The sequence below is a fragment of the Myxine glutinosa genome, chromosome 12 (assembly GCF_964187855.1).
Source record: "Myxine glutinosa chromosome 12, kmMyxGlut1.1, whole genome shotgun sequence".
Classification (NCBI taxonomy): Eukaryota; Metazoa; Chordata; class Myxini; order Myxiniformes; family Myxinidae; genus Myxine; species Myxine glutinosa.
The window spans coordinates 15,305,065-15,329,104 of record NC_136272.1 but is presented as its reverse complement, the minus strand read 5'-3'; the positions used below and the strand labels follow the sequence as shown (position 1 = coordinate 15,329,104).

At 44.9% G+C, this 24,040-nt stretch overlaps 1 protein-coding gene across 4 annotated transcripts in view; it reads right to left on the bottom strand.

The window, feature by feature from the left end:
* The window catches only part of LOC137438178 (membrane-associated guanylate kinase, WW and PDZ domain-containing protein 1-like), a 139,032-nt gene that overhangs the window by 97,644 nt on the left and 17,348 nt on the right, over nucleotides 1-24,040 (bottom strand). For 2 of the 4 annotated variants that reach the window (XM_078766506.1, XM_068133191.2), the window contains exons 2-6: nucleotides 23,535-23,690; nucleotides 21,916-21,983; nucleotides 21,768-21,825; nucleotides 18,954-19,024; nucleotides 16,113-16,250 (exon numbers count right to left, since the gene is read on the bottom strand). In XM_078766506.1, the coding sequence (XP_078622632.1) occupies nucleotides 16,113-16,250; nucleotides 18,954-19,024; nucleotides 21,768-21,825; nucleotides 21,916-21,970 (322 nt within the window). In that variant the 5' untranslated portion in view covers nucleotides 21,971-21,983; nucleotides 23,535-23,690. The remainder of the gene's footprint in view (nucleotides 1-16,112; nucleotides 16,251-18,953; nucleotides 19,025-21,767; nucleotides 21,826-21,915; nucleotides 21,984-23,534; nucleotides 23,691-24,040) is intronic. The other 2 variants (XM_068133189.2, XM_068133190.2) reach the window with 1 other exon arrangement.

The following is a 24,040-nucleotide window of genomic DNA, read 5'->3' as shown; positions in this document are numbered from 1 at the left end:
CTGCCCCCGTCTGGGTCAAACCACAGAAAGGGACGGTCTGCCTCCAGGGTTCCGGCCACTTGCGTATGGGAGAATCAGAATGCGCCTACACTCTCCCCGGGAAGCTGGGACAAGGGAGCTCGGGGATTACACTACGAATAGTACTGCAAGATAAACACAACCACAACATAACGGCTATAACATTCTCTAGGGGGGTTAGTAGGATTAATGGGGTGGTAAGGGGAACCCAGTGCTTATCCACCCACCTGGTCCCACCCCATGGGACAATGTTTATATGCGGCGACAAGGCTTACCCCTATTTACCAAATAATTGGGGGGGCACATGTTATCTGGGTTCAGTCCTTCCTGACGTTGAGATACTGGATGAGCTAGACCCAAAGTCCTTGGACAGGCGTTATAAGAGGTCAGTCATGAACGAAGATGGAACCACTAAACTACACGGGAGCCTATGGGAAAAGGTGTTTGGTTTCTTCTTCCCAGGAGCGGGCACAGTCATGGATAGTTTCCGGATAGATAAATTGGCTTTGGCCCTAGAAAAGGTGGCAAACGACACCGCTACGGCTCATGACATACTATTGGATACGGTGATTCACATGCGTACAATGGTGATGCAGAATCGGGTGGCTTTGGACATGCTCTTGGCAGAGAAAGGAGGGGTATGCGGAATAATAGAGGGAAAATGTTGCACTTACATACCCGATCCATCTGAAGGAGTGTCAGCCGCAATAGTGAGACTAAGGGAAACTAGCCACGCCCTGACGATCGATCGGATCGCGCGCGAAAATTCTTATACATTTAGCTGGCTCACTGACTGGTTCCAGGGATGGACGGGCACCATAGTGAAGTGGTTATTGACCGCACTGGCTGTGATAATCGGGGTAGTAATTTGGGGGGCACTAATGAAATCTCTAGTCCTCCTCTGTATGAGAAAGTATTTTACAGGATGGAAATTGAAGAAGCCGCCGACAACGACTATGGTTCTGACCACAGAGGCCGTCGACCTGAACGGGTCCTTCAACAAGGCAGACGTGACCGGCGCTCCAGAAAATTGCATTGAATTTTGTAATGACTGTGATACTTGTGTTGATCCCATGTGGGAACTGGCTGCTGCCTGTAACGGTGTCTGTGATGACTGTGATACTTGTGCTATAAACCCCTTGCGTGTACTGGCTAACGCCTCTTATGTATTACAAGCTGACAGCTGCACGCCCCCTTCTGACCCAACTATGGATCTGATTGCGACGCTGGGTCTGGCGGTTGAGGGACCCGACGCGGATGTCCTAGACCCGCAAGCCGACCAGGCGCCCATGGGAGACTTTGACATAAAGGAAGTCCCTCTCTTTTCTTCAAATGTTTCGGATCTCTTTGATCCACATGTTGCGGATCTCTTTGCTTCAAGTGATTCGGATTCGGATTTTTACGCTCTGTACCCTGACCAGGAAATTGAGACACAAGATACTGACGACATTTTGTATTCCCCAGAACAGCAACACGTGAGGGACCTCATGGGCATGACCGTTGATTAACTTCGAAGATCTGCAAGGACTGCGTCTGCAAAGGGTGGGGGGAGCCAGTTCCGCAGGGGAAGTGATGCACCCTCTGGCGGAGCAGAACCTCATCTGGACCAGACGTCTTCGTTGTGGATCCGAAACGTTAATGAACTTTCATGTTTTGAGCCCTCAGGCTCCAAGCACGCACCACACGACACGTTCCCCAAATGCACGGGCGAGGCGCTATGGGCGCACGGTATGCCCTTGGGAGATACCCGCATTACACGATGGTCTTTCAATAAAGCCCGATGTGGCACGTTGTCTCTTGAGATACTTTGTCTCGACGAGACAAGAGGAAGGAATGTCAGGTCTCAGATTTGTTACTGCTTAATGCTCAATTATAAATGCCGGTTGACTGACGTATTACCACGTAAGCTATGTTATAAAATGCTGTTCTATAATGTTATTTCATGAGTTAATAAAATGTATTCGAACCTTAGGTAGGCTGCTTGAATCGTAGACATAAATCCTTTGATAAATTGCCAAAAACATTAACTGTTTTGTTTAATGACAGTGACGCCTGAGTTACAATGAGGTTTTTGCTTCGCTTTCATTTAAAATGAGGAAAGGCTCGCTTCAGTCGTGTTGGACAAATTGTATACGTGTGCACTTTCGAGGCTAGATAAGGCCGGTCGTAAAATCCCTATCATGATTCTCAGACGGCGCCTCGAGCCGCGGGCAGGAGAACGCTCACATGCGCGTGATTTTGCGTAACACTAGCAGAATGTTTAGGTTGCAGACATAAAACCTATCGTGAACCATATATATTTTGTATTAATCACAGCGACGCTTGACTCTGTATAAACATGCTCTGAATTACTCATTTTGAACAAACCCACATACTTTATGGGTTTGTCGAAGCCAAGAATGCACCCTCCCTTTAATGAGTTATATTTTCTGCCTCGTCGGAGTTTTGAAATCACATCTGGTCCGAATGATAAGGTGCGTGCTGCACTCCCCCGAATGACAGAGCGGATAACGGTGGGGGCTAGGAATGACGGGGAGGGACTCTCGCCAGTCGCTTTGTTCTCTCGGAGATTTTCTGATAATCGTATTCATATATAAATGAATGAGAATCAATGTGTTTTCAGGAAGGCTTGACTTGGCATGTTCTTGCTGTAGCTTGCTGTAGATGTCTGTCTCCTCCGGATCCGTATAAAGTGTTATTTTAATAAAGGTCTCGTCATTCTCAAGCCTGTTGGTGGAACTCTACTTCGATCAGAAAAGGTGGTTTCTGACATATATATATATATATATATATATATTGTTACAGACGCGGTTGTGGATGTTAGTTTACCGAGCGGTTTGGTATGACCGCGTCTGCACAGTTTACCTGATTATTCTCGAACGTTGGCCGAGTCGCGCTACGCTAAATCAATTGAGGAAAGGACACAACGGCTGGGTTAAATGACACGACGCCAGGGGTACAGTTCTCAAGACCTCCGGAGGAGGTTATAATATTTCGGAACGTTGAGATTACAAGGACAAGAGGGACAGCATAGGAAGGTAGGCACTTAATCACGGTCTTATAGTAGCCCCGACAGACCACAGATAAACAGGACAAAACTGACTCACACAGGGATTGATGGCAAGGAAGGGCAGGTAGTCGAGGCTCAAGGTGCACCTTGGCTCAGGGGCAGAATCGACCCGGTCCGGTCCAGAGATGCGGGAGGTCTCTCAGCGCTCGGAGGTGGCGACTTCTCTTTTCAAGCTGGGGGCGCATCTGACGTCACGTCCGGCAAGTGGCTGCGTATATCCGGCGGGGAGTGACACGCCCTCGGCTCGTTAGCTCCGCCCCAGATGGAATCGGCCCGCCGCTTCTTATTGGGTGCTGGGGGTTACCGGGCTCCGCCCTTGACGAGGGGCCGACAGTCAGCCCCTTCGTGGTAACCCCGCCGGAGCACATGGGCAATGGCGGCTAACCAAGCCGGAGTGAGGACGCACACTCCCCGCGTGCTGTTGTTGTAGTTGTTGTTGTTGTTGTGGTTTCATGAGGAAGATGGGAGGAGGTATGGGGAGGTCCTAAACTCACTACTGGTGCCATACAATCACATTCTGGTGCAACGAAGAGTCAGAATTAATGGAAACGAGTCCTTAACTGACATAGACTAAGAATAACTAGCAAGATGTCCGAAAGTTGTCTACGTGAGATGCGGTGGACCTGGGCACGACATTTAATGGGGGAAAAAGGGGAAGGTCGGTTCTACAGAGTGTTGTTTACAGACAATGGGACTAGGGAATGGGGGATTGGGGATAGTTGGGGAGTATTGGGGAAATAGGGGAATATTTACAAGCGGATATGGATGGAGGCCAAATCCCATATCCGCAACATTGCACCCTTCTCTACCCTCGGGGCGTCCCGGCCCGATAAATTTTTACCTACTTTAGTGTGGCACTCAGATGTAGTTCCCTCTACTATTAACTCTACCCTGAGTGCGACAGTTTTACAGATGTTCACAAATGAGTAAATATGTCCCCCTGCGACGTTGCACCCTTCTCCTCTCAGAAACACACCCACAGGATAACCGAATCGCGGAAAGAATCCTCAAACTAAACATACAGCCGGTAGGGAGCATTATTTACACAAGCCTACGCTGATATTTACACTACGATCCAGGACCTGTTTTTGGAGGAACACATGCAGATGTTATGCATAGAGAGAGCATGCATGCCAGCATCGATACACCAACCCACGAGTGCTCTGTGGCCTTACGGCCTTTAATAATGTGCAGAGCACCCCTTCCAAGCACCAAAAGCACCACCCCATCATGTACAGTCAGCACCATCCGGTGCACCAATAAAGTGTTTAATAATCACCGGTGGTGTCGCAGCCGGCCTATGTTCTGCCGCTGGTCTTGCCTTCATGTGGTGCACTTGGCCTTCTTGCTTCTTTAAAAAATAAAGAAAGGCGCCAACCGCGTCCATTTCTGTATTGTGGTGTCAGGGGGCCAACTAAGTGGTTCACCTGTATGGCATAGGTGCCACGTTGACCAATAGGTCCATCCACGGGTGGTGCTTGGCCGCAAAAGAACTGCGGTCCATTGTGGGTGGCCACCAAAATTGCGGTCCATACGGTGTATCGATCCCGGCAGCAAGCAGCGAAAGTGCAGGCCCACAACTGCGGAGCCAGCACCTCTCTCTCCTCTCTCTCTGCCCCAAAGCCAGATCCTCGGAGGTGGGAGACAAAAGAAGAAAACAAGTGAGTAAGGTGGTAAGGGCGCAAAAGTGCACGCAATGTAAGGTAATGCACACTGGGGGCACATGGGAACCAGGTGAGACAGGTACGTTCCTACCGTACGCTCCCCCCCACCAGGTAACCTACATTGCCCCTCCCTTACCCCTTACTGTATCCACAAAACACAACACTACCCATAAACATCTACTTTACAAATCAACAAACGTCCCTACTGTCTTCCCCGTTCCTCCCATAAACCAAATTCGTCTTCTCTCCCTCCTAAACCAATCAAATTTGCCATTTTCAACTTTCATCAAAATTTGCCATCTCCAACTCAACATCATAATTTGTCATCACCAATTCATCATCAGTCCCTCCTAAGGAGGGAGAGATGGAATCACCCCAATGTCTCATCCACGTCGTGATGCGTCTCACAAATCCTCACAGCAATTCTCATTTCCTGCACACAGAACAAAGAAAACACAGGTGTGGAGTCATCATCATCACCTCAGGTAAGTGGCTGCGTATGGTGCGACAGGTTCATCAATCCTAACTATTTCCTAAATGACTTTAACAACTTTACATTACCCGGGGTCTTTCCCTGCCAATCCATTGGCCCTCTTACACTATGGGTTCTAAAAACCAATTCCCATTGACCAAACTGTGGTGCTTTTCAATTTGGGGTCTCACTCCCCCGATTCATCTCCCGGTGCCCTTGCACAATTTCTGGGCTGAGACGTGTAGCTCTCCCAGCAGGTCTACCCACCTGCACACCTCCACCACTGCAGTTGCCACCCGAGCTTACCTAGCTCCTCACCCTAACCTATCTAACTGGGGAAGGCCCCTCCTGGCTCTGTCACCCCTCAGTGCCCTCTGGCACTGGGCTACCCGGGTCCGTCCTCCGGATCCTCGGGCCCCATCCACAACAACTCTACCGGCTCCCAGAGCCCACCTGCGGCCTCACCTGGCCGACATCCTCACAGTGGTGGAGTGCCCAAACCAACTACACACACTAACAGGCTACACGCCCAGCCATTTCCACAACACTAATGCACCCATTCAAATACCATTCTTTCACCCGCACCACAGATGCCAATATCCAACCTCAATTTACCTATACCCTCTACCTAACACTTACACTACCTGCCCCGGGTATCCGTGATGGGGGTCCACTCTTCCCCCATTCACCCCTTCGCACCATGCACACCACTCCGTACCACTTACTCCATGTACTCCACACACCTGCACTTGCACACCTGTGCTCTCACACCTGGTGCCACCTGCACCCTTCTCTCCCCAAGCGCATTCGCGCTGATCCACAACACTCACTACTCATCCACTGCTCCACACTGCTCCACACACCTGTCCAGCTCTCACACAGCATCATCTCATCTAACTACTCCCCTCTGAAACTTGCGCTTCCCAGTCGTCCCTTTAAACTATTGCGCTCCCACGTCATTATCATCCACACTAAACTACCTGCGTCCCCACTACAGGTATCAGTCACTAACTAAACTTAACGTTACCTAATGTCATCTTCGCTAGATCCCTATCAATATCCTAACCCACCCGGGCTAGTTTTCACTGCCATACACCCCATAATCTATTGCTCCTTTGCCCCACATGGGAAGGGTGGCAGGGATGCCACCCTTACCCACCGTCATACGGCGCGAGTGGGACCTTGTGGGACCACCTCGTATGCGAGTCGTTGCCCGCCTGCCGGACCCCGTGCGTCGCCCCTTGCGGGGTCAGCGCGGGGCCGAACCGGCCGGGCCCCCACAGTACATTACCCCCAAGGGGCTCTCGTGCCTCCCCGGTCCCTCCAACAACTACCCCTGTTGGTGTCGATGCATGGGTCACACCTCCGCAACCCGCTACCCATTGCATACCACCACAACCTTGCTCACCCACACCTCGCACCTCTCGTTCCATACCCTCCGGACCAGCCATACACCTCACTCTTGGCCTCTCACGAACATCCGGGTCTATCTCGACCCCCAAGCTTCTTAAATCACCTGGCGCATCATACGCACGACCATATTGGTCACCACTTACACCGGGTCCTCTTCCTCTTCGCTTCTCCTCCATCACCTGCGAATCCCTCATCCGGTTAATGAGCACATCATCACGATCCGAACACAGACTTCGGACCAATTCTTTTATCTCCTCTTTTATCTCTTTCTTATCCCCTCTCCGTCGCTTCTTAATTTCGCTCACCCCTTCTTCCACTTCTTCTAATTTCTGCTTCACCTCCTTTATTCCCCGGTACGTCTCCTCAAGCTCGTCCTCCAAGGCTACCTTGACCGTTTCCATGTGCGTCCTCACCTGCCGGTCCTTCGTCTCCATTACCTCTATCACCTCGTCCAACCTCGTTGTCAATCCCTCACGTACCATCTGACATTCCCTCTTCGTCGCTACCAAGTCATTTTTTAGGTCATTTTGTGTCGCTTTTAACCCTCCTATTACCGCTGTGTTCTTCTTTACCTGGTCCGTTAGTTCTTTTTGTCCCTCTGTCAGTTGTTCTACTGCCTGCGTCAGGTCCTCTATACCCCCTTGCAATTTTACAGTCCCCTTTCTCACCTCCTTCTCCATGTGCTCCTTACAGTGCCTCACCTCCTCGCGCACTCCTCCGACCTCCTCACTCACACCTCTTCTGATCTCTTCTCCCATCACTTGCATCTCCTGCCCAGATGCCACCCTCATCTGCTCCATTTCCTCCCTGTGAGCATCCAGTTTGGTTTCTACCCCCATTCTGACCCCTTCTATCTGCTGCCCCATTTGTTTAACTTCCCTTTCCGCTTGGTCCCTCATGTCCCTCAATTTGCCTTCCATACTGTTTTCTAACCCCTCTAACCCCTTTTGCATCCCTTCCATTTGATTCTCTTGAGCGGCCATTCTGTTTTCTACCCCCATTAACCCATTTCTCACCTCTTTTATCCCGTTGTCTAACCCCTCAAAATTATTGTCTAACTTCCCAAATTTCTTGTCTAACTCCTCAAAATTATTGTCTAACTTCCCAAATTTCTTGTCTAATCCCTTAAAATTATTGTCTAACCCCTCACCGGTACCCCTCGCTTCGTCCCTCATTACTCCCAATTGCTCACTCTGAGCATCCATCCGGTTCCCCATTACCCCCATTTGGTTTCTCAAACCTCCAATTTGGTCTATAAGGGCCCTCATTTGCAGGAGGAAAAGGTTCGAATCCACCAGCGGCGCTACCACGGTCGCGGGCGCGGTCGCCGTGGCCATGTGCGAGGCGCCATTTCGTGCGTCTGCTACCTCGTGCGCGACGACGCTATTTTGCGAATCTGCTACCCTCACTGCTTCGCTCTCCTCTTGTCCCCCATTTTGGTCCTGGATCGACCCTGCCTCACTCCCTACTACCGGAACCCAGCCGTCTTGGTCTGCCATAGCGCGACTTTCAAAATTCGGGTTTTTATTGTTTTTTGTAAAACACAATCAAATTTCGCTGTTATAATTTCGAGCGCGTGAAACGCGCTCCGGATCGAATCCCACTTCCCGACACCAAATGTTACCCTAATGGTACAATTGGTGTTCCAAAATTTGGGCCTAACAAATTTAGTCCCAGGTCCGAATCCAACTCCTCGACACCAAAATGTTACAGACGCGGTTGTGGATGTTAGTTTACCGAGCGGTTTGGTATGACCGCGTCTGCACAGTTTACCCGATTATTCTCGAACGTTGGCCGAGTCGCGCTACGCTAAATCAATTGAGGAAAGGACACAACGGCTGGGTTAAATGACACGACACCAGGGGTACAGTTCTCAAGACCTCCGGAGGAGGTTATAATATTTCGGAACGTTGAGATTACAAGGACAAGAGGGACAGCATAGGAAGGTAGGCACTTAATCACGGTCTTATAGTAGCCCCGACAGACCACAGATAAACAGGACAAAACTGACTCACACAGGGATTGATGGCAAGGAAGGGCAGGTAGTCGAGGCTCAAGGTGCACCTTGGCTCAGGGGCAGAATCGACCCGGTCCGGTCCAGAGATGCGGGAGGTCTCTCAGCGCTCGGAGGTGGCGACTTCTCTTTTCAAGCTGGGGGCGCATCTGACGTCACGTCCGGCAAGTGGCTGCGTATATCCGGCGGGGAGTGACACGCCCTCGGCTCGTTAGCTCCGCCCCAGATGGAATCGGCCCGCCGCTTCTTATTGGGTGCTGGGGGTTGCCGGGCTCCGCCCTTGACGAGGGGCCGACAGTCAGCCCCTTCGTGGTAACCCCGCCGGAGCACATGGGCAATGGCGGCTAACCAAGCCGGAGTGAGGACGCACACTCCCCGCGCGCTGTTGTTGTAGTTGTTGTTGTTGTTGTGGTTTCATGAGGAAGATGGGAGGAGGTATGGGGAGGTCCTAAACTCACTACTGGTGCCATACAATCACATTCTGGTGCAACGAAGAGTCAGAATTAATGGAAACGAGTCCTTAACTGACATAGACTAAGAATAACTAGCAAGATGTCCGAAAGTTGTCTACGTGAGATGCGGTGGACCTGGGCACGACATTTAATGGGGGAAAAAGGGGAAGGTCGGTTCTACAGAGTGTTGTTTACAGACAATGGGACTAGGGAATGGGGGATTGGGGATAGTTGGGGAGTATTGGGGAAATAGGGGAATATTTACAAGCGGATATGGATGGAGGCCAAATCCCATATCCGCAACAATATATATATATATATATATATATATATATATATATATATATATATATATATATATATATATATATATAATGGTATCTGTAATCTGGTTCTCCAACCTAATGAGCGGACAACATGACGTCATCGCCATGCACGTCCGCCTTGCCTGCAAAGTTCCAGAGGAACCATCTAGCACTAGCAGTGCGTCATTACGGATTATAAATACAGATACTGTCACAAGTGCATGCAAAACTCACAGTTACCGACCTGGTTTCGCCCTTTCGCCCTTAAGGCGTCCCTTAAGAATACCCTTAAGAATAGATATATATATATATATATAGATATATATATATATATATAGAGGAAATGGAAGGGTAGAGAATTTAGAATTTACTCCCTTAGGCAATGCATAATTCAAAACAGCTCAACACCAAGTAATTCAAAGCACCTCACCAACACGTAATTCAAAACAACTCACCACCACGTAATTCAAAACACCTCACCACCATGTGATTGAAAACACCTCACAGCCGAGTTATTAAAAACACTTCACATCCACAGAAACAAAAGTTTGAGGGAGCCGTTAAGTGACAACACAGACACTGCCCAGATATGTAGACATATAGATGGATGACTGTACCTGAGTTGCCGTTTTGTCATGGTTTACACCAATCATGATACACACAATTATTTTGCACAAATGTATTTGTAATATACATGATATTACATTTCATTAAAAAAATTGAAGTTGAAGATTTAAGTTTAAAAAAAAAAATTCAAAATTTTTTTCTTCAGAATGTAGACCCTTTAACACTTGACTGCAATTTTTCAACATTTTTCAAAACGAATACCCTTAGGACATACACACGGGACGCATACCAGAAGGCGCATACCAGAAGGCGCATACCAGAAGTTTGGTACGATTTCACAAAAGTTTGAGGGAGTAGTTCAGTGACAAGCCAACACAAGACAAGACAGACACTGCACAGATATCAGAGAGATATCAGAGAGTATCAGAGAGTACGAACAAGGAATCCACTCATATCAGAGAATACGCTCGTACTCTCTATGTAGGAATTGCGTGGAAAAACATATCGCTCCCATCTGCTACATACAAAACTAAAGTTGGATTAGCTTCTTTGAAAACTCACTTAGGCTACATATGAGAGCCTACCTGGTCTGTTCAGCTGATTGTCGAGGTAGGGATCACTTTTCAGTTCTCCAGACCAAGGCAAAAGCAAAATAAAGCGAAAAAACGAGATCGGTCAAACCCGGGAATTCATCTTCTTGTTAATAATAATAATAATAATAATAATAATAATAATAATAATAATAATAATAATCTTCAGATGGCACATTTCCGAGCTGCCTCTATCAATGGCAATGATTCTGCTACCATCTGACAGAGTTTTACTTCCTGCAACATCATTTGGTATTATAATTCTCGCAGCTTGAAAGGATTCCACGAAAAGTACGTAAAACTACATTCCTATGTAAAAGAATAGGGCATGCTAGACATGCAGAGCTGCTAGACACATTTGCCTCAGTGTCGGCGTTATGCGTGATAATGTGGAATCAAATAATATCAGCAGAAATATCATGTCTCGGGAAATGCCTTGTTTTTCAGTTTTACATTTATGAAAATAAAATAATAGCGAGGTACCAGTACTATACACCGCACACGGGACACGTGAGCACGAACCCTCGAGTCACAGGTCAAGGTAAAAGCAAACCATGTGATCAATAAACCTTCTCGAGTCATGGTTTCTCAGCGCCAGATTCGCTACGTAAGAACGCTACGTAAGATTCTACGGAAGCCTCTCCTCAGTGAAAGACACATGGAAGCCCGCTTGGAGTTTGCAAAAAAGTACCTAAAGGACTCTCAGACTGTGAGAAACAAGATTCTGTGGTCTGATGAAACCAAGATTGAACTGTTTGAAACTCCGTCTGGCTACTCTGCCATAAAGCCCAGATCGGTGGAGTGTTGCAGTGATGATTGTCCTTCTGGAAGTTTCTCCGATCTCCACACAGGATCTCTGGAGCCCAGCCAGAGTGACCATCGGGTTCTTGGTCACCTCTCTTACCAAGGCCCTTCTCCTCCGATTGCTCAGTTTGGCAGGGCGGCCAGCTCTAGGAAGAGTCCTGGTTGTTCCAAACTTCTTCCATTTAAGAATTATGGAGGCCACTGTGCTTTTGGGGACCTTCAATGCAGCAGAATTTTTTTTGTCGGCTTCCCCAGATCTGTGCCTCGACACAATCCTGTCTCTGAGCTCTGCAGGCAGTTCCTTCGACCTCATGGCTTGGTTTTTGCTCTAATATGCATTGTCAGCTGTGAGACCTTATATAGACAGGTGCGTGCCTTTCCAAATCATGTCCAATCAATTGAATTTACCACAGGTGCACTCCAATGAAGGTGTAGAAACATCTCAAAGATGATCAAGAGAAATGGAACGCACCTGAACTAAATTTCAAGTGTCATAGCAAAGGTCTGAATACTTATGTAAATGTGATATTTCAGTTTTTTCTTTTTAATAAATTTGCAAAACTTTCTAAAATCCTGTTTTCTCTTTGTCATTATGGGGTATTGAGTGTGGATTGATGAGGGAACAAAATAATGCATTTAAACTATTTCAGCATAAGGCTGCAACATAAAATGTGAAAAAAGTTAAAGGGTCTGAATACGTTCTGAATGCACTGCACATATATGAATATAAATAAACACCGTTCTCTCTCTCTCTCTCTCTCTCTCTCTCTCTCTCTCTCTCTCTGTCTCTGTCTCTGTCTCTCTGTCTCTGTCTCTCTGTCTCTCTGTCTCTCTGTCTCTCTGTCTCTCTGTCTCTGTGTCTCTGTCTCTCTGTCTCTCTGTCTCTGTCTCTCTCACATATTTTAGTTTACAAACTCTAAACTCGGGGTACAAATACAACTTTGTGTGGGTGGCACTATAGGCTATGTGGTCGCGGCCTCACACAGGGTGTGGAACGAGGGGGGGGGAGTGGGTGGGGAAGGAGGCGTAAATTTATCTATGCAAATGTGTCCTGTGTTGCGCCAAAGTGGTGGTAGTGGCATACAACTTCCCTTTTTACCTGGGAAACGCTGAGGTTAAAACACTCGTCACACCAGTAAATCTGTCCTCCTTCCCTTCTTCCCCCACCCCACCCCCAAATGGAAGGGACTGTCAACCCCCGTCTTTCCAAAAGATATATATACAGTATATCTCTCCCTCTCCCTTTCTCCTTCCCCTCTAACCCACTCTGCCCTCCCCCTTTATCTCCTCCCTTTCCCTGTCTCTCCCATCCCTATCCCCCCTCTCTAGCAGCAAGGTACGTGACAACTAATTGGTCCGTCAATGAAGCGGACAGGTAGGCTCTTCTAGTTCTTAATGAAAAAAAAGATCCAACATCTCTTTGAATCCTCATCAGTCAGTCATTGAAAATGTTTGGGTGATATGAACTGCACGACCAAAAATATTAAACTGATCTCAATTGGACCACTGATGATACATCTTGCCCTTAAATAATTTGTATTCTGATCTGCTCCTTTTTTTTTTCTTTTTTTTCTTTTTTTTACGACAGTCCCATGCATTCATCTCACAATAGACTACGATAACTCTAAAATGACAAACTAGAGTTCTACAATTATAAACTTTTACACCTACACATTTAAAAAAAAAACTTTTTAATTTGTACACATTGTCAAGAAACAGAAGATGTTTCAACTCACTAAATTCAAACACCAGAGTCCTAATTTAACGTGTTTAATGAGGTCTGTCATCAACATGTTGGTGCAATACCTCGAGCTCGGCTCAAGCCAGACGCAGTAAGCAACCAGACTCGTCTTTCTTGTTAACTACAACAGGCACATCCAGACTTGGCCCACAAAATAGCTAAATGAGTGGTCAGTATGAATTGTTTACTGCATTTGGGTTGAACCCAGCTCGTCATTTTATTTCACCAATATTTTGATGATATGCCTTGGGTAACTTCATGTAGGCCTGCATACTTTTGCAGGCTCCAGTGCTGCAATTTACTCGCTGTTTTAACTGCAAAAAGCGACAACAGCAACAAAACGCTCCCCTCTCTCCCTCTCTTGTCTCCCGCTCCCTTCATTGCATGTTTTATGTGTCTGTGCATGTTTTCATGTTCAAGGTGTTAGCTCTTACACAAGCTTCGATTCTGTATACAAAAAATAAATAAATAATAAAAAAAACTAATACTATTATTTTCAGTTTGTACACATTTTCGAGAAAAGTTCTGATATGGTTTCAATTCACCAAATTCAAACACACCAAGTTGGAAACATGCGATGGTTACATTTCAAATTAAATTAACAATTGTAGAAATAGATCCTGGAATACTGTATATCTAGTGTGTGCATTTTTGTTATAATTTCTATCCCCATGGATCAAAATTATTAAATTACTCACGTAATGAAACTGCTTTGGACTTATTCACCCCAGTTTTAAAGTTACATGACCAAAGCAGGAGGAAAATATGGAATTGGAAATACTGAACCAAACAGTTACATTTAATATGTGTCTATACAGTAATCACATACATATGTGTTACTAGGACCTTCATTGCCGGTACACAGTTCATGTGCCCATTCACCACATATTTGATTACTGTGCAGGCCCAATTGACTCTGTTATCATCAGGTGCGTGTACATGTTGGACAGTTTTGGACACTTTTTTTTGTATTTTTACAGATGATAATTTGCATAGTTGAGCCTGATGTTGGCTTAGCGGTTAGGGTGCTGGCTTGGGATCCTAGGATCCTGGGTTCGAATCCCAGTCGATCGCTGAATCAACACCAGGGGGGTTGACTCAGCCTGTCATCCTCCCGAGGTCGGCAAATTGAGTACCAGTTCACTGGTAATTCCCTGTGTGTCGCAAGAGGCGACTAACAGGGTTGGTGGCAGGAAGGGCATCTGGCCGTAAAACATTGCTCCAAAAAAGGGGACCACGGTGCCCAAAAAAGGCCAACCCATGCTCTGCGGGGAAAAATGGCCTCTAAAGGTGGTTCATAATTTGCAAAGCTGAACCTTTATTTGGAAGCCTTATAAGGTATTACAAAGGTAAAATAAAATATTTGTTATTCATTAATATTTAAGTTAACACGTTGATTCAAAGCAAGAAATATTTCGCCCTTCCAGGGTGGAAAAGGTTCAGCACAGGGGCCTTTTGAAGTGTTGCATGAGTGACTGAAGATTATTTCATTACACAGTGCATTCAGAAAGTATTCAGACCCCTTAACTTTTTTCACATTTTGTTATGTTGCAGCCTTATGCTGAAATCGTTTAAATTCATTATTTCCCTCATAAATCTACACTCAATACCCCATAATGACAAAGAGAAAACAGGATTTTAGAAAGTGTTGCAAATTTATTAAAAAGAAAAAACTGAAATATCACATCGACGTAAGTATTCAGACCGTTTGCTATGACACTTGAAATATAGCTCAAGTATTTCCCCCGATTCTATAACGAATACGCGGCAGGGATAGTATGGACACCGCCTGGAGTAATATGCCCCCATGGCCATATTGCCCCACATTACTCATGGCCATATTGCCCGATATTACATGCGAGTGTTGTACAATGTTGCATTAAAACTACACGTGAGCAAGGGACCTAATACTAGGCCCAACATAAGCATTCGGATCAACACTACATTTTACGGGAGTAATATCTGCTAGGCCTAGTCTCAACAAAATCTATATGTGTCCAAGCATCATGCTCGCATAATGAGAAAAATCAATGAAATCTTTCGATGGAAATATTTACCTTTCTTCCACGACTGTCACACCACCGTGAAACCTCTGACCACTCACGAGCTGTGTTCTTTCAACTGACGCATGTGGGCGCATGCACCGTTTCCTGGTTTAGTGTTACGTGGGGTGTCCACATTACCCCGGACTACCCTATTTGTCTTTTTATATCGCTTACCCATCATCAGATTACCATTCATTTCTTTACATCATGCCGAAGAACCCTACTCTTTCTGCAGTAAAAACTCTGGGTGAAGTAAATCTCTCAAATTATGTCTACTAGTTGGGTCACCCGTAGGAATCCCACGGGCATGGAGGTGTATCGTGGCGATCGGTGCAGCCGTTTTTGCGGTACCCGGGACAATAACGTTAGGCGAAAGTCTAAACCTGAAAATTCTGGAGACCAAAGCTGAAATTGGAAAAACAATACAGCCTATTTTACTCCAGGGAGTCCCAGGAATACCCACCCAAAATATCATTGCGATCGGTTCAGCCGTTTTAGCGGTACCTGGGAACGGACGGACATTTGTTGAATATAGTAAGATGTATGTGTTGTTTTGCCATGACTGCAATGCTCATATATAAGTCGCTGATGTGTCCATTTGGTCTCCTTGACAGATTAAATTATTCCTATTTCATACAACAGCTTAATATACCACTTGTGAGACTTTGTTTTTGTTTGCTGGGTCTATGGGTCGTAGTGGAGCCAAATACACAAATCCCACATACACATGTAGACAAATACATGTGGAAAAAACTACACTGGGCTTGACAAATACAGCCACTGTGCTTGGGGGAAGTGACATTTTTTCCCGAAGCACTCTGGGTACCTGCGACGCCATCTTTTATGACATCACTTCAGGTGGAATTTCCTCCTCCCCATGCATGAATGCCAACCCTTGAGGTTTGTTCATGCTCTATCTTTTAAATGTCGAGTATCAAATAAGGAAGTAGCACATACCATTTGTAAAGTCTTTGAAATGACTGCCAGGGTTGGAGTCGAACCGCAGCCCTCCCAGACTCACAGTGGACGCTATGGAATATGCTCTTCTTCTTTGGATTGGAGCTCCTAAGGCTAATTGATCACCTTTAGGGTTTGCTGAATGTAAGAAAGAAGCCATTACTGCAGTCATCCAGAGGAAGTCAAAGCAAAATTTCAATAAAACAAGCCAGTGGTATATCCTGTCATCCCTAGTTTTTTTTTTTTTGTTTTTTTTTAATACAAGATCGAGACTCATGTAAGAGCTAACATCAATCACAAAAAGGCAAACTGACACATAAAACATACGATAAAGGGAGCGGGAGACAAGATGGGGAGAGAGAGAGGAAAGCACACAAGTACAACAGCAGAGAACAGGGACATCAGGAGATCTGTGGGAGGGAGAGGGCTTGGGGGGAGGAAGCATGGGAAGGCAGGGGGGGGGGGTGGAAGTGGTATAAAACACATGGACACTGCTAGAACTTCCAGGAAATAAGACTGTATTTCAGAAAAGTGGATCCGTGGTGAATTAACGGGGGTAGAAAAGATCAAGGTTTTGGATGGGGGAAGATGAGAGATGGTGGTGAACAGCTGTTTTAAAGACCTGGAAGGAGGAGTGGGATTGAAGAGAGTGAGGGAGTTTGTTCCAGAGGCGGGAGTAAAGAGGAATATAAGAGAGCCGTTGAATCTACTATATAAGAGAGCCAGCCGTTGGTCTGTCTGTCTGTGTGTTGCCATTTTTCTCAGAGATGGCTGAACGGATCTTTTTCAAGCTTTCAGATGTTCATCAGTGAGTGCCTGGGAGTGTTTTATGCTACAACAACAACAAAAAAATTTTTAAAGTTCGTTTCTTTGGAAAAAAAAACAAAAAAAAAACGCTCCATAGTGCCTAAGCCTTTTTGATTAATGACAGTTATATACAAGTACACATTCACATAAATAAATACAAAACAATCACCAAACATTTGAACACAAATAAAACAATTCCGGAAACGGTCGAAGTTGGTGGTAAGGCTTCTTCTTCTTTCTTAATGTCATCATACTTAACTCAGAAACGTGATGAACGGTACATTCACCAGCATATATTGAACGAAAAGGTAAAATGATGATTTGACATTTGTGATGGATTCTGATTTGGATATAATTGCTTTTCCATTATATTTGCCCTCATTTCAAATATGTTAATGCTTCTTTTTCGCTTGAGCAATGCTGGGTACTCCAGCTATAAACACTTTTATACTTTACTCAGGGTACAAATACAAATACAACTTTGTCTGGGGGGTAACATAGGCTATTTGGCGGCGGCCTCATTCGGGTGTGTGGGGGACCGGGAGAGGGGCGTAAATTCTCTGTGTAAATGTGTACCATGTAGCGCCACCTGGTGATGGTGGCAGAGGGTATTACAATTTCCTTTTTTTACCTGTGCAACACTGAGGTTATGATGCACTCTTTGCACGAGAAAATGTTTCCTCCTTCCCTTCCCCTGCCCTAAAACGGAGGGGCCTGTCAAAGCCACCCCTCCCCCCCCCCCAAAAGATGTATATGTGGTATATCTTTCCCCTCCCTCTCCCCTCCCCCTTCCACTCCCCTACTCACCCGTCCCTCTCCTGCTTCCCCTCCCCCACTCCCAGCAACGCCGGGTACTCCTGCTTGTCACTTATAAATTAAATAATTCTCGTATCCTAATCCATATTCATATCTTCACCAAAATCGAATCAATTAGTCCTTGTCACACACACAACCTCTCCACCAGGTTTCGTCTAAATCTGTCCATAACGTTTTGAGATATATTGCTATTTATCATTTTTGGCCCTATCTCTCAATGGTGAAGAAACATTTTTTAAAATTCTAATAGCCGGATCCGAATCTTCACCAAAATCGAATTATTTAGGGCGTGTCACATACCCAACCTCTCTGCCAAATTTAGGCCGAATCCGCCCACAACTTTTTGAGATATCTTGTTCACAGACAGACAGACAAACAGACGGACCGACAAACAGAAAGACAGGGTTGAGTGAAAACATAACCTCCATCCACCTTTGGTGGCGGAGGTAATAACAACATTCATGAAAATAGCATAACATTAATGTTATTACAAAACATTATTAACACAAACAATATCCCTCTACCCAAGGGGTTTTCCTCCTTAGCCAAACACCATGTTAACGTTTATAAACAGCTTACCATGACATTTCGTGGGAAACCCTTACCAGAAGTAAAAAAAAATTATAAAACCACAAACCCCTATGATTACTTTTTTAAACAGTGGGTACTGCTGTTTAACACTAAACTAAAATAAATTTGGAGGAATCCCGACATCTGTGAGGCAATCTATGCTTGTCGCGTCGACGAACGGACCTGAGTGTAGATCTACTCTAAGCTATACACACCACAATGGTTAAGAACACGACCCTTCCTGTTTTAACGAAGTTAAAACAAGCCTGTGCCCCAGTAGCGATGTGTGGTAAGGTGAGTGTAGCGAGCCGATGCACACTAGGTACCAAAGTTCTGATTTACATGATGGAATTAGCTACAAAAACAGATTCTGAAACCAAATGTTGTGAATTAATTGGCACTGCTAATGGTATAGTTACAATATAACACAAATAACTGATAGCGGTGATTGATCTAAGCAAAATATCAAAAACAACACTTATTTACACAGGTTGTACCTGAAAAATATACATTGTCAGAAAACAAGGAGAAATTATTAAAAAATACATTCACAAATGACAGCAGAATGTAAACAATTTGTGGCAGCAACTTACCTAAATACATTCACGAATGACAGCAAAATGTAAACAATTTGTGGCAGCAACTTACCTGTGCTTTGTATGTGCAGATTTGGATCATGTGGTAGAGGCCTCTCATACTGAGTACACTTGTTAATGTGACTGGAGGTTATATAGAGAAAGATCAAAGTTAAACCTTAAACGTTATATTTTAAATCATTAAAATAGAAAACACCAACATTTACATTTTACACCGAAGCACTTGCATTAACCTAATATATTGTTACAGATATGGCCTAGGCCCTAGGGGATAATTCGGAATATATTAGAATAGTTACTTCTTCATACATGTAAGTGTATTAGAATCCCTTAATTGTCAGGACATGCTGTGAGAAGAGGTGTATAGAATGGTGTCTCATTACCCCAATCCCCTTATGTCCGTGTCTAAGCCCTGCCTTCACATTCTCGTATATTCTTCAAACTGCCCGATCGTATATCTCTCGTGTAATTCTCCTTCCTTCGGTGGCCCAATGGGTGCTGCACGTGGCCCACTAGCCAATGACCATTTGCTGCATGGCAGCAACGGCAGACCAATCAGAGCAGGGCAGCGTCGTGAGAAGGAACACAAAAAAGAATGAAAAGATAGGTAAGAGTGCTCTTTCCAGCTCGACAGATTGAGTTTTGTCCTGCTAGCTCTCAGCCACCCGACTGGAGCTGCAGCACGCCACCAGGACCCCCCAACTCAACCCCGATAGACCGCCCATGGCACAGATTGGTGGGATTCCCTGATACTGTACAGGGAGAGAATGCATGCATGAGAGAGTGCGAGGAACTGGGAGTTGCAGGCAGAGCAACCTGGGCCACATTCGCGAGCATTTGGCCCACGCAGGAAGGTCTCATGCCCTTTATCTGTGTCCCATTCCCCCGTATAAAAGAGTACAAGGCATAGTTATAAGACCATCGTTGGTATCATTGGCAAGAAAAGGGGTAAAAATTATGAACTATTGCTTGCATCTGTGTCAGCTTCTTCTTTTTCTCCCCCCTCCATTATTGGAATAAACATCAATATTGTTGGACATCCAATGTCGCCATGAAGGAATGGGATTAGGTAGCGTTTTACTGAGTTTCATCGTAATATCATCCCACATCCTGTATGTCGGCTGTCCACCATTAATGAGGGGAAGGACCAGAGACGGGACTTAATTTGTCAAGCGCAAAATAGTTCAAAACCGTTTTAGAACTCATCACCACACATTTAACACCAATACACAAATCATCGCTTTTGTAGGTTATTTATTTTGTTCATTTAGATTCTCCTCCAAAATGGCGGCCTTCCAGCGAACAGTCTGGATGCAGTGACGTCACGGAAAACTGCTATCAACAGTGATTGGCGTTATAACCCGCTTTGCGGAAAAATTGCGTCCGCACTTACACAAGTGTTTTAAATCGCTGTACGCCGATTACATCCACTTGGTAATCCTGATGGTATTTCAGCCATGGGTGTTGCATTATTAGAAGCTGATTCGCCATTCAATTGACTGAGCGGTAGAGAGGGCCTTTTCGCCCCCTCTAACGTTACAATGCAAAATTGTGCTAATAATTAATTAATTATCTTGATAATGTTTTTTCATATTTATTTTTAACTACTAAAATAAGCATTTGCATATTGTGCAAACAAAGACAATGGAACCCTCTTTATTCTTTCATGGATGCTACCCTCCATAGCTGTCCAATTCACCCTCGTTGACTCCACTTTCTTCCAATGCATAAACAATATATGTGTCTATATGGCCTCGAAAGCCATATCGTGAGAGTGAGAGAGAGACTAAATTTTCCATTTCAACATTCTTATAAAGTAAACAATAAAATCCGAATCATTGCATAAGCATTTACCCTTTGGTACGACTGGTTTTGATTCCGCCAATTTCACTACACACCTCCAAACTATGAAAATGCTTTAGAATTTGCCTCGTAAAAATGTCACAAATACCAAAAAGAAGTCAAATAGTTTACATAACAATTACATAATCATCTTCCTGTTTTATTTTTCATTCCACTGCATCTGCATGACGAGGGCCTTCCTCCCTCCCTAGCTCGCACGCCCACTACGCCCACTACGTGCCATTGTACAAACATATGCAAGGACATTCAGCGACTCAAAACATGTCAGCCACAAGATAAAATGCTTTGTATGTCACTACCACAACTATTTCTCAGTTGTTCTCTTTTTCGCCGATTCTGCGAGTTTAAACACGCTCCCAAAAAAACGAGGGCGAAAGGTGGTCTTTAATGCAATTCACCGTTTGGAAAGGTAAGGCATTCCATTAAGAAACGGAAAACCAAATGCTCTCACCTGGGTCAGCATCAACAACTTTCATAATGACAAACAAACGGTGGAGAAAGATCTCTATCAGTGTTTGGAAAGCTCGTTTTGCTTTCAAGAGGAAGCGATTGTTGTGATTACGTAAGAGAGAATTTGGAGACGCAAATACATTTCTTTCAGTCATTACATATTTTCAATATAGTGACCCCCGGCAATGTAATAAAGGTCAGAATTATTAAAAATACAAATGACAAGGCAGTTTGCATATGAATTTGTCTGCATTGCTCACATTTTTGGGTGTTGCACAACAAAGCATTCGTTAAATTAAGCTCGATACCCTTTGGGGTAGGAATGCTACCCCTGCTAACAACACCGTTGGCCCAACGGTGTTGTGTTAGCTGGGACACCATGAGTTATCATTATATGTTCCAAAGCAGATATCAGGAAGTCTGAAATGTCAGTATGTGCCATAAATACCCATAAACCAAAGACTTTGCCCATCACAATGTGTACCTGTGTACAATGGGTGAAATATATTTGTCTATCTATCAGCACCTCAAAATAAAACAAGGTTAAACATACTCAAGGTAGTAAGTGCCATATTCCGGATCTTCTATCTTCTCCCAGCCATAAGGAAGACCTGCAAAGATAATTGCCACTAATTCACCTGAGGCATTCGGAAGCAACAGCTGTGACAAGTGCTTGGACTGCAATGTGATGCGGTACTTACTGTTGTCTTCCGGTTCCTGCGTGGCTTTATTGCTGCGGTGCTTCCAGCGATCCATGTTGACGTTGTCACTGCAGAATGTCATTGCATTATATCATTTGACAAGTGACAGTTACCTGAGCTACAGATCTGAATAAAGAATGCAAAAAACGTCAGAGAACGAGCATTCGTCACAGGTAACTACATATCTGTGATCATAAAGTGATCGCCAAGGGTAAGCCTCCTGGGCACCTTCTCCTGCAGATCAAGATTTTGGACCGCCATATGACCTTGACCTTCAACATTTAGGGATATAGTGTAGATAACGAAAATGTGTCCCCATCTACAATCTATCCATAAGACTCAACATCATGAAAATCTGGGGAACATTATTCAAGTTATGATCATAAACGTGTTTTTTGTTAATTAGGTCACAATCCAAAAAAAGTAGGTCAAAGACACCAATCAAATATCAGGTGCACAACTTCAGTGCAGGTACACTATTATGATGCAAGAACATCTTGGAAGGCCAAACAGTGTTTGAGATTCCACATTGGCAAAATTGAGCAATGACAAAAAAACGCGTTTTTTTATTTTCAAACCACCATTTGACCTTGAACTTTAACTTGGAGGGGCGCGCCATCGCAAATCCCACTGCTTCCAAACCTAGAGCAAAGTTGAAATATGGCAAAAAATTCCACCAGAAATTATCAAATATCAAAGTTGAGTCTTTTTTTTCTTCCTGTTTTCACCCCTGTGACCCAAAATTCCATACCCATGGGGCATGAATCGGGGGTCAAATCCCAAAACTCCAAATCCCAAAACTTTTTTTTTTTTTTTGGAAATTCCAACTTCTTTCCTGGAAGTCCTTGCAGTGTTCATATGTTTTATACCTCTCCCACCTCCCCCCAAGCCCTCCCCCTCCCACATTTCTCCCGATGTCCCTGCTCCCAAATGTTGTGTTTGTGTGCTTCCCCTTCTCTCCCCATCTTGTCTACCGCTACCCTTATTATATACTTTGTTTGTCTGTTTGATTTTTGTGTGATAAATGTTAGCTCTTACACAAGCCTCGATCCTGTATATAAAAAGAAAAAAAGTGCACTTACATCTTATAAGGTCCTTATGCTGCATGTGATACATGTACAAGCAGCTACATAAAATGACTGCATGCTGTGAGTTAGCCTGGTGTTGGCTTAGCGGTTAGGGTGCTGGCTTGGGATCCTAGGATCCTGGGTTTGAATCCCGATCGATCGCTGAATTAACGCCAGGGGGGTTGACTCAGCCTGTCATCCTTCCGAGGTCGGCAAATTGAGTACCAGCTCACTGGTAATTCCCTGTGTGTCGCAAGAGGCGACTAACAGGGTTGACGGCAGGAAGGGCATCCGGCCATAAAACATTGCTCCAAAAAAAGGGGACCACGGTGCCCAAAAAAGGCCAACCCCTGCTCTGTGGGGTAAAAATGGCCTCTAAAGGTGGTTCTGTAAGAAAAAAACAAATAAACTGGAAAAGCAACTTCAGAAAAGAAAAAGGCATCAAAGAAGACATCTAGTAGACGTCTGATTAAAGGATGTCGCAGCCACACCGGAATGAAAAGCTTTCTCGATTTCATTATTATTCGAGGCAGTAATAAGGATGAACCAAACCTTCAATAAAGAAATTGTCCCCTTTCTTGTTATATCAAGGTGCCGCTTCCTGGCGGGTCAGCAATGCTTGGTAACCGTTTGATCGCAGGATGTTAACGCACTCCCCACAGTTAGATTCAGGTCCTTGTTACCACCGGCATTCTCAGATGCCCGACCCTGCAAGTAGCATAAAGAAAATGGAGAACCATCAACATTCCAATGACAAGACGGGGCAGGAATCATTATAAACAACCCGCTGGCACGCTTCACGGCGGGCAACAGAAAACTCCCTTACACGTTACACCAGACATTTTAACATTACTGGGGTGAATTTTTTTTTACGACGAATGTTAATAGTATGAGAACCAGTATTATGGGGATTATCACAGTTAACAATGGTGCAGTGATAGTTACAAATTTGATATTCTGCAGGAAAGTTTGTCCAGCCAGAAGGAAGTGTTTCCAGTAACTAATAGTCTGCGCAGACTTTGAGGCCATGTTTACCGAATTTGCCCTTTTTTCTTCTT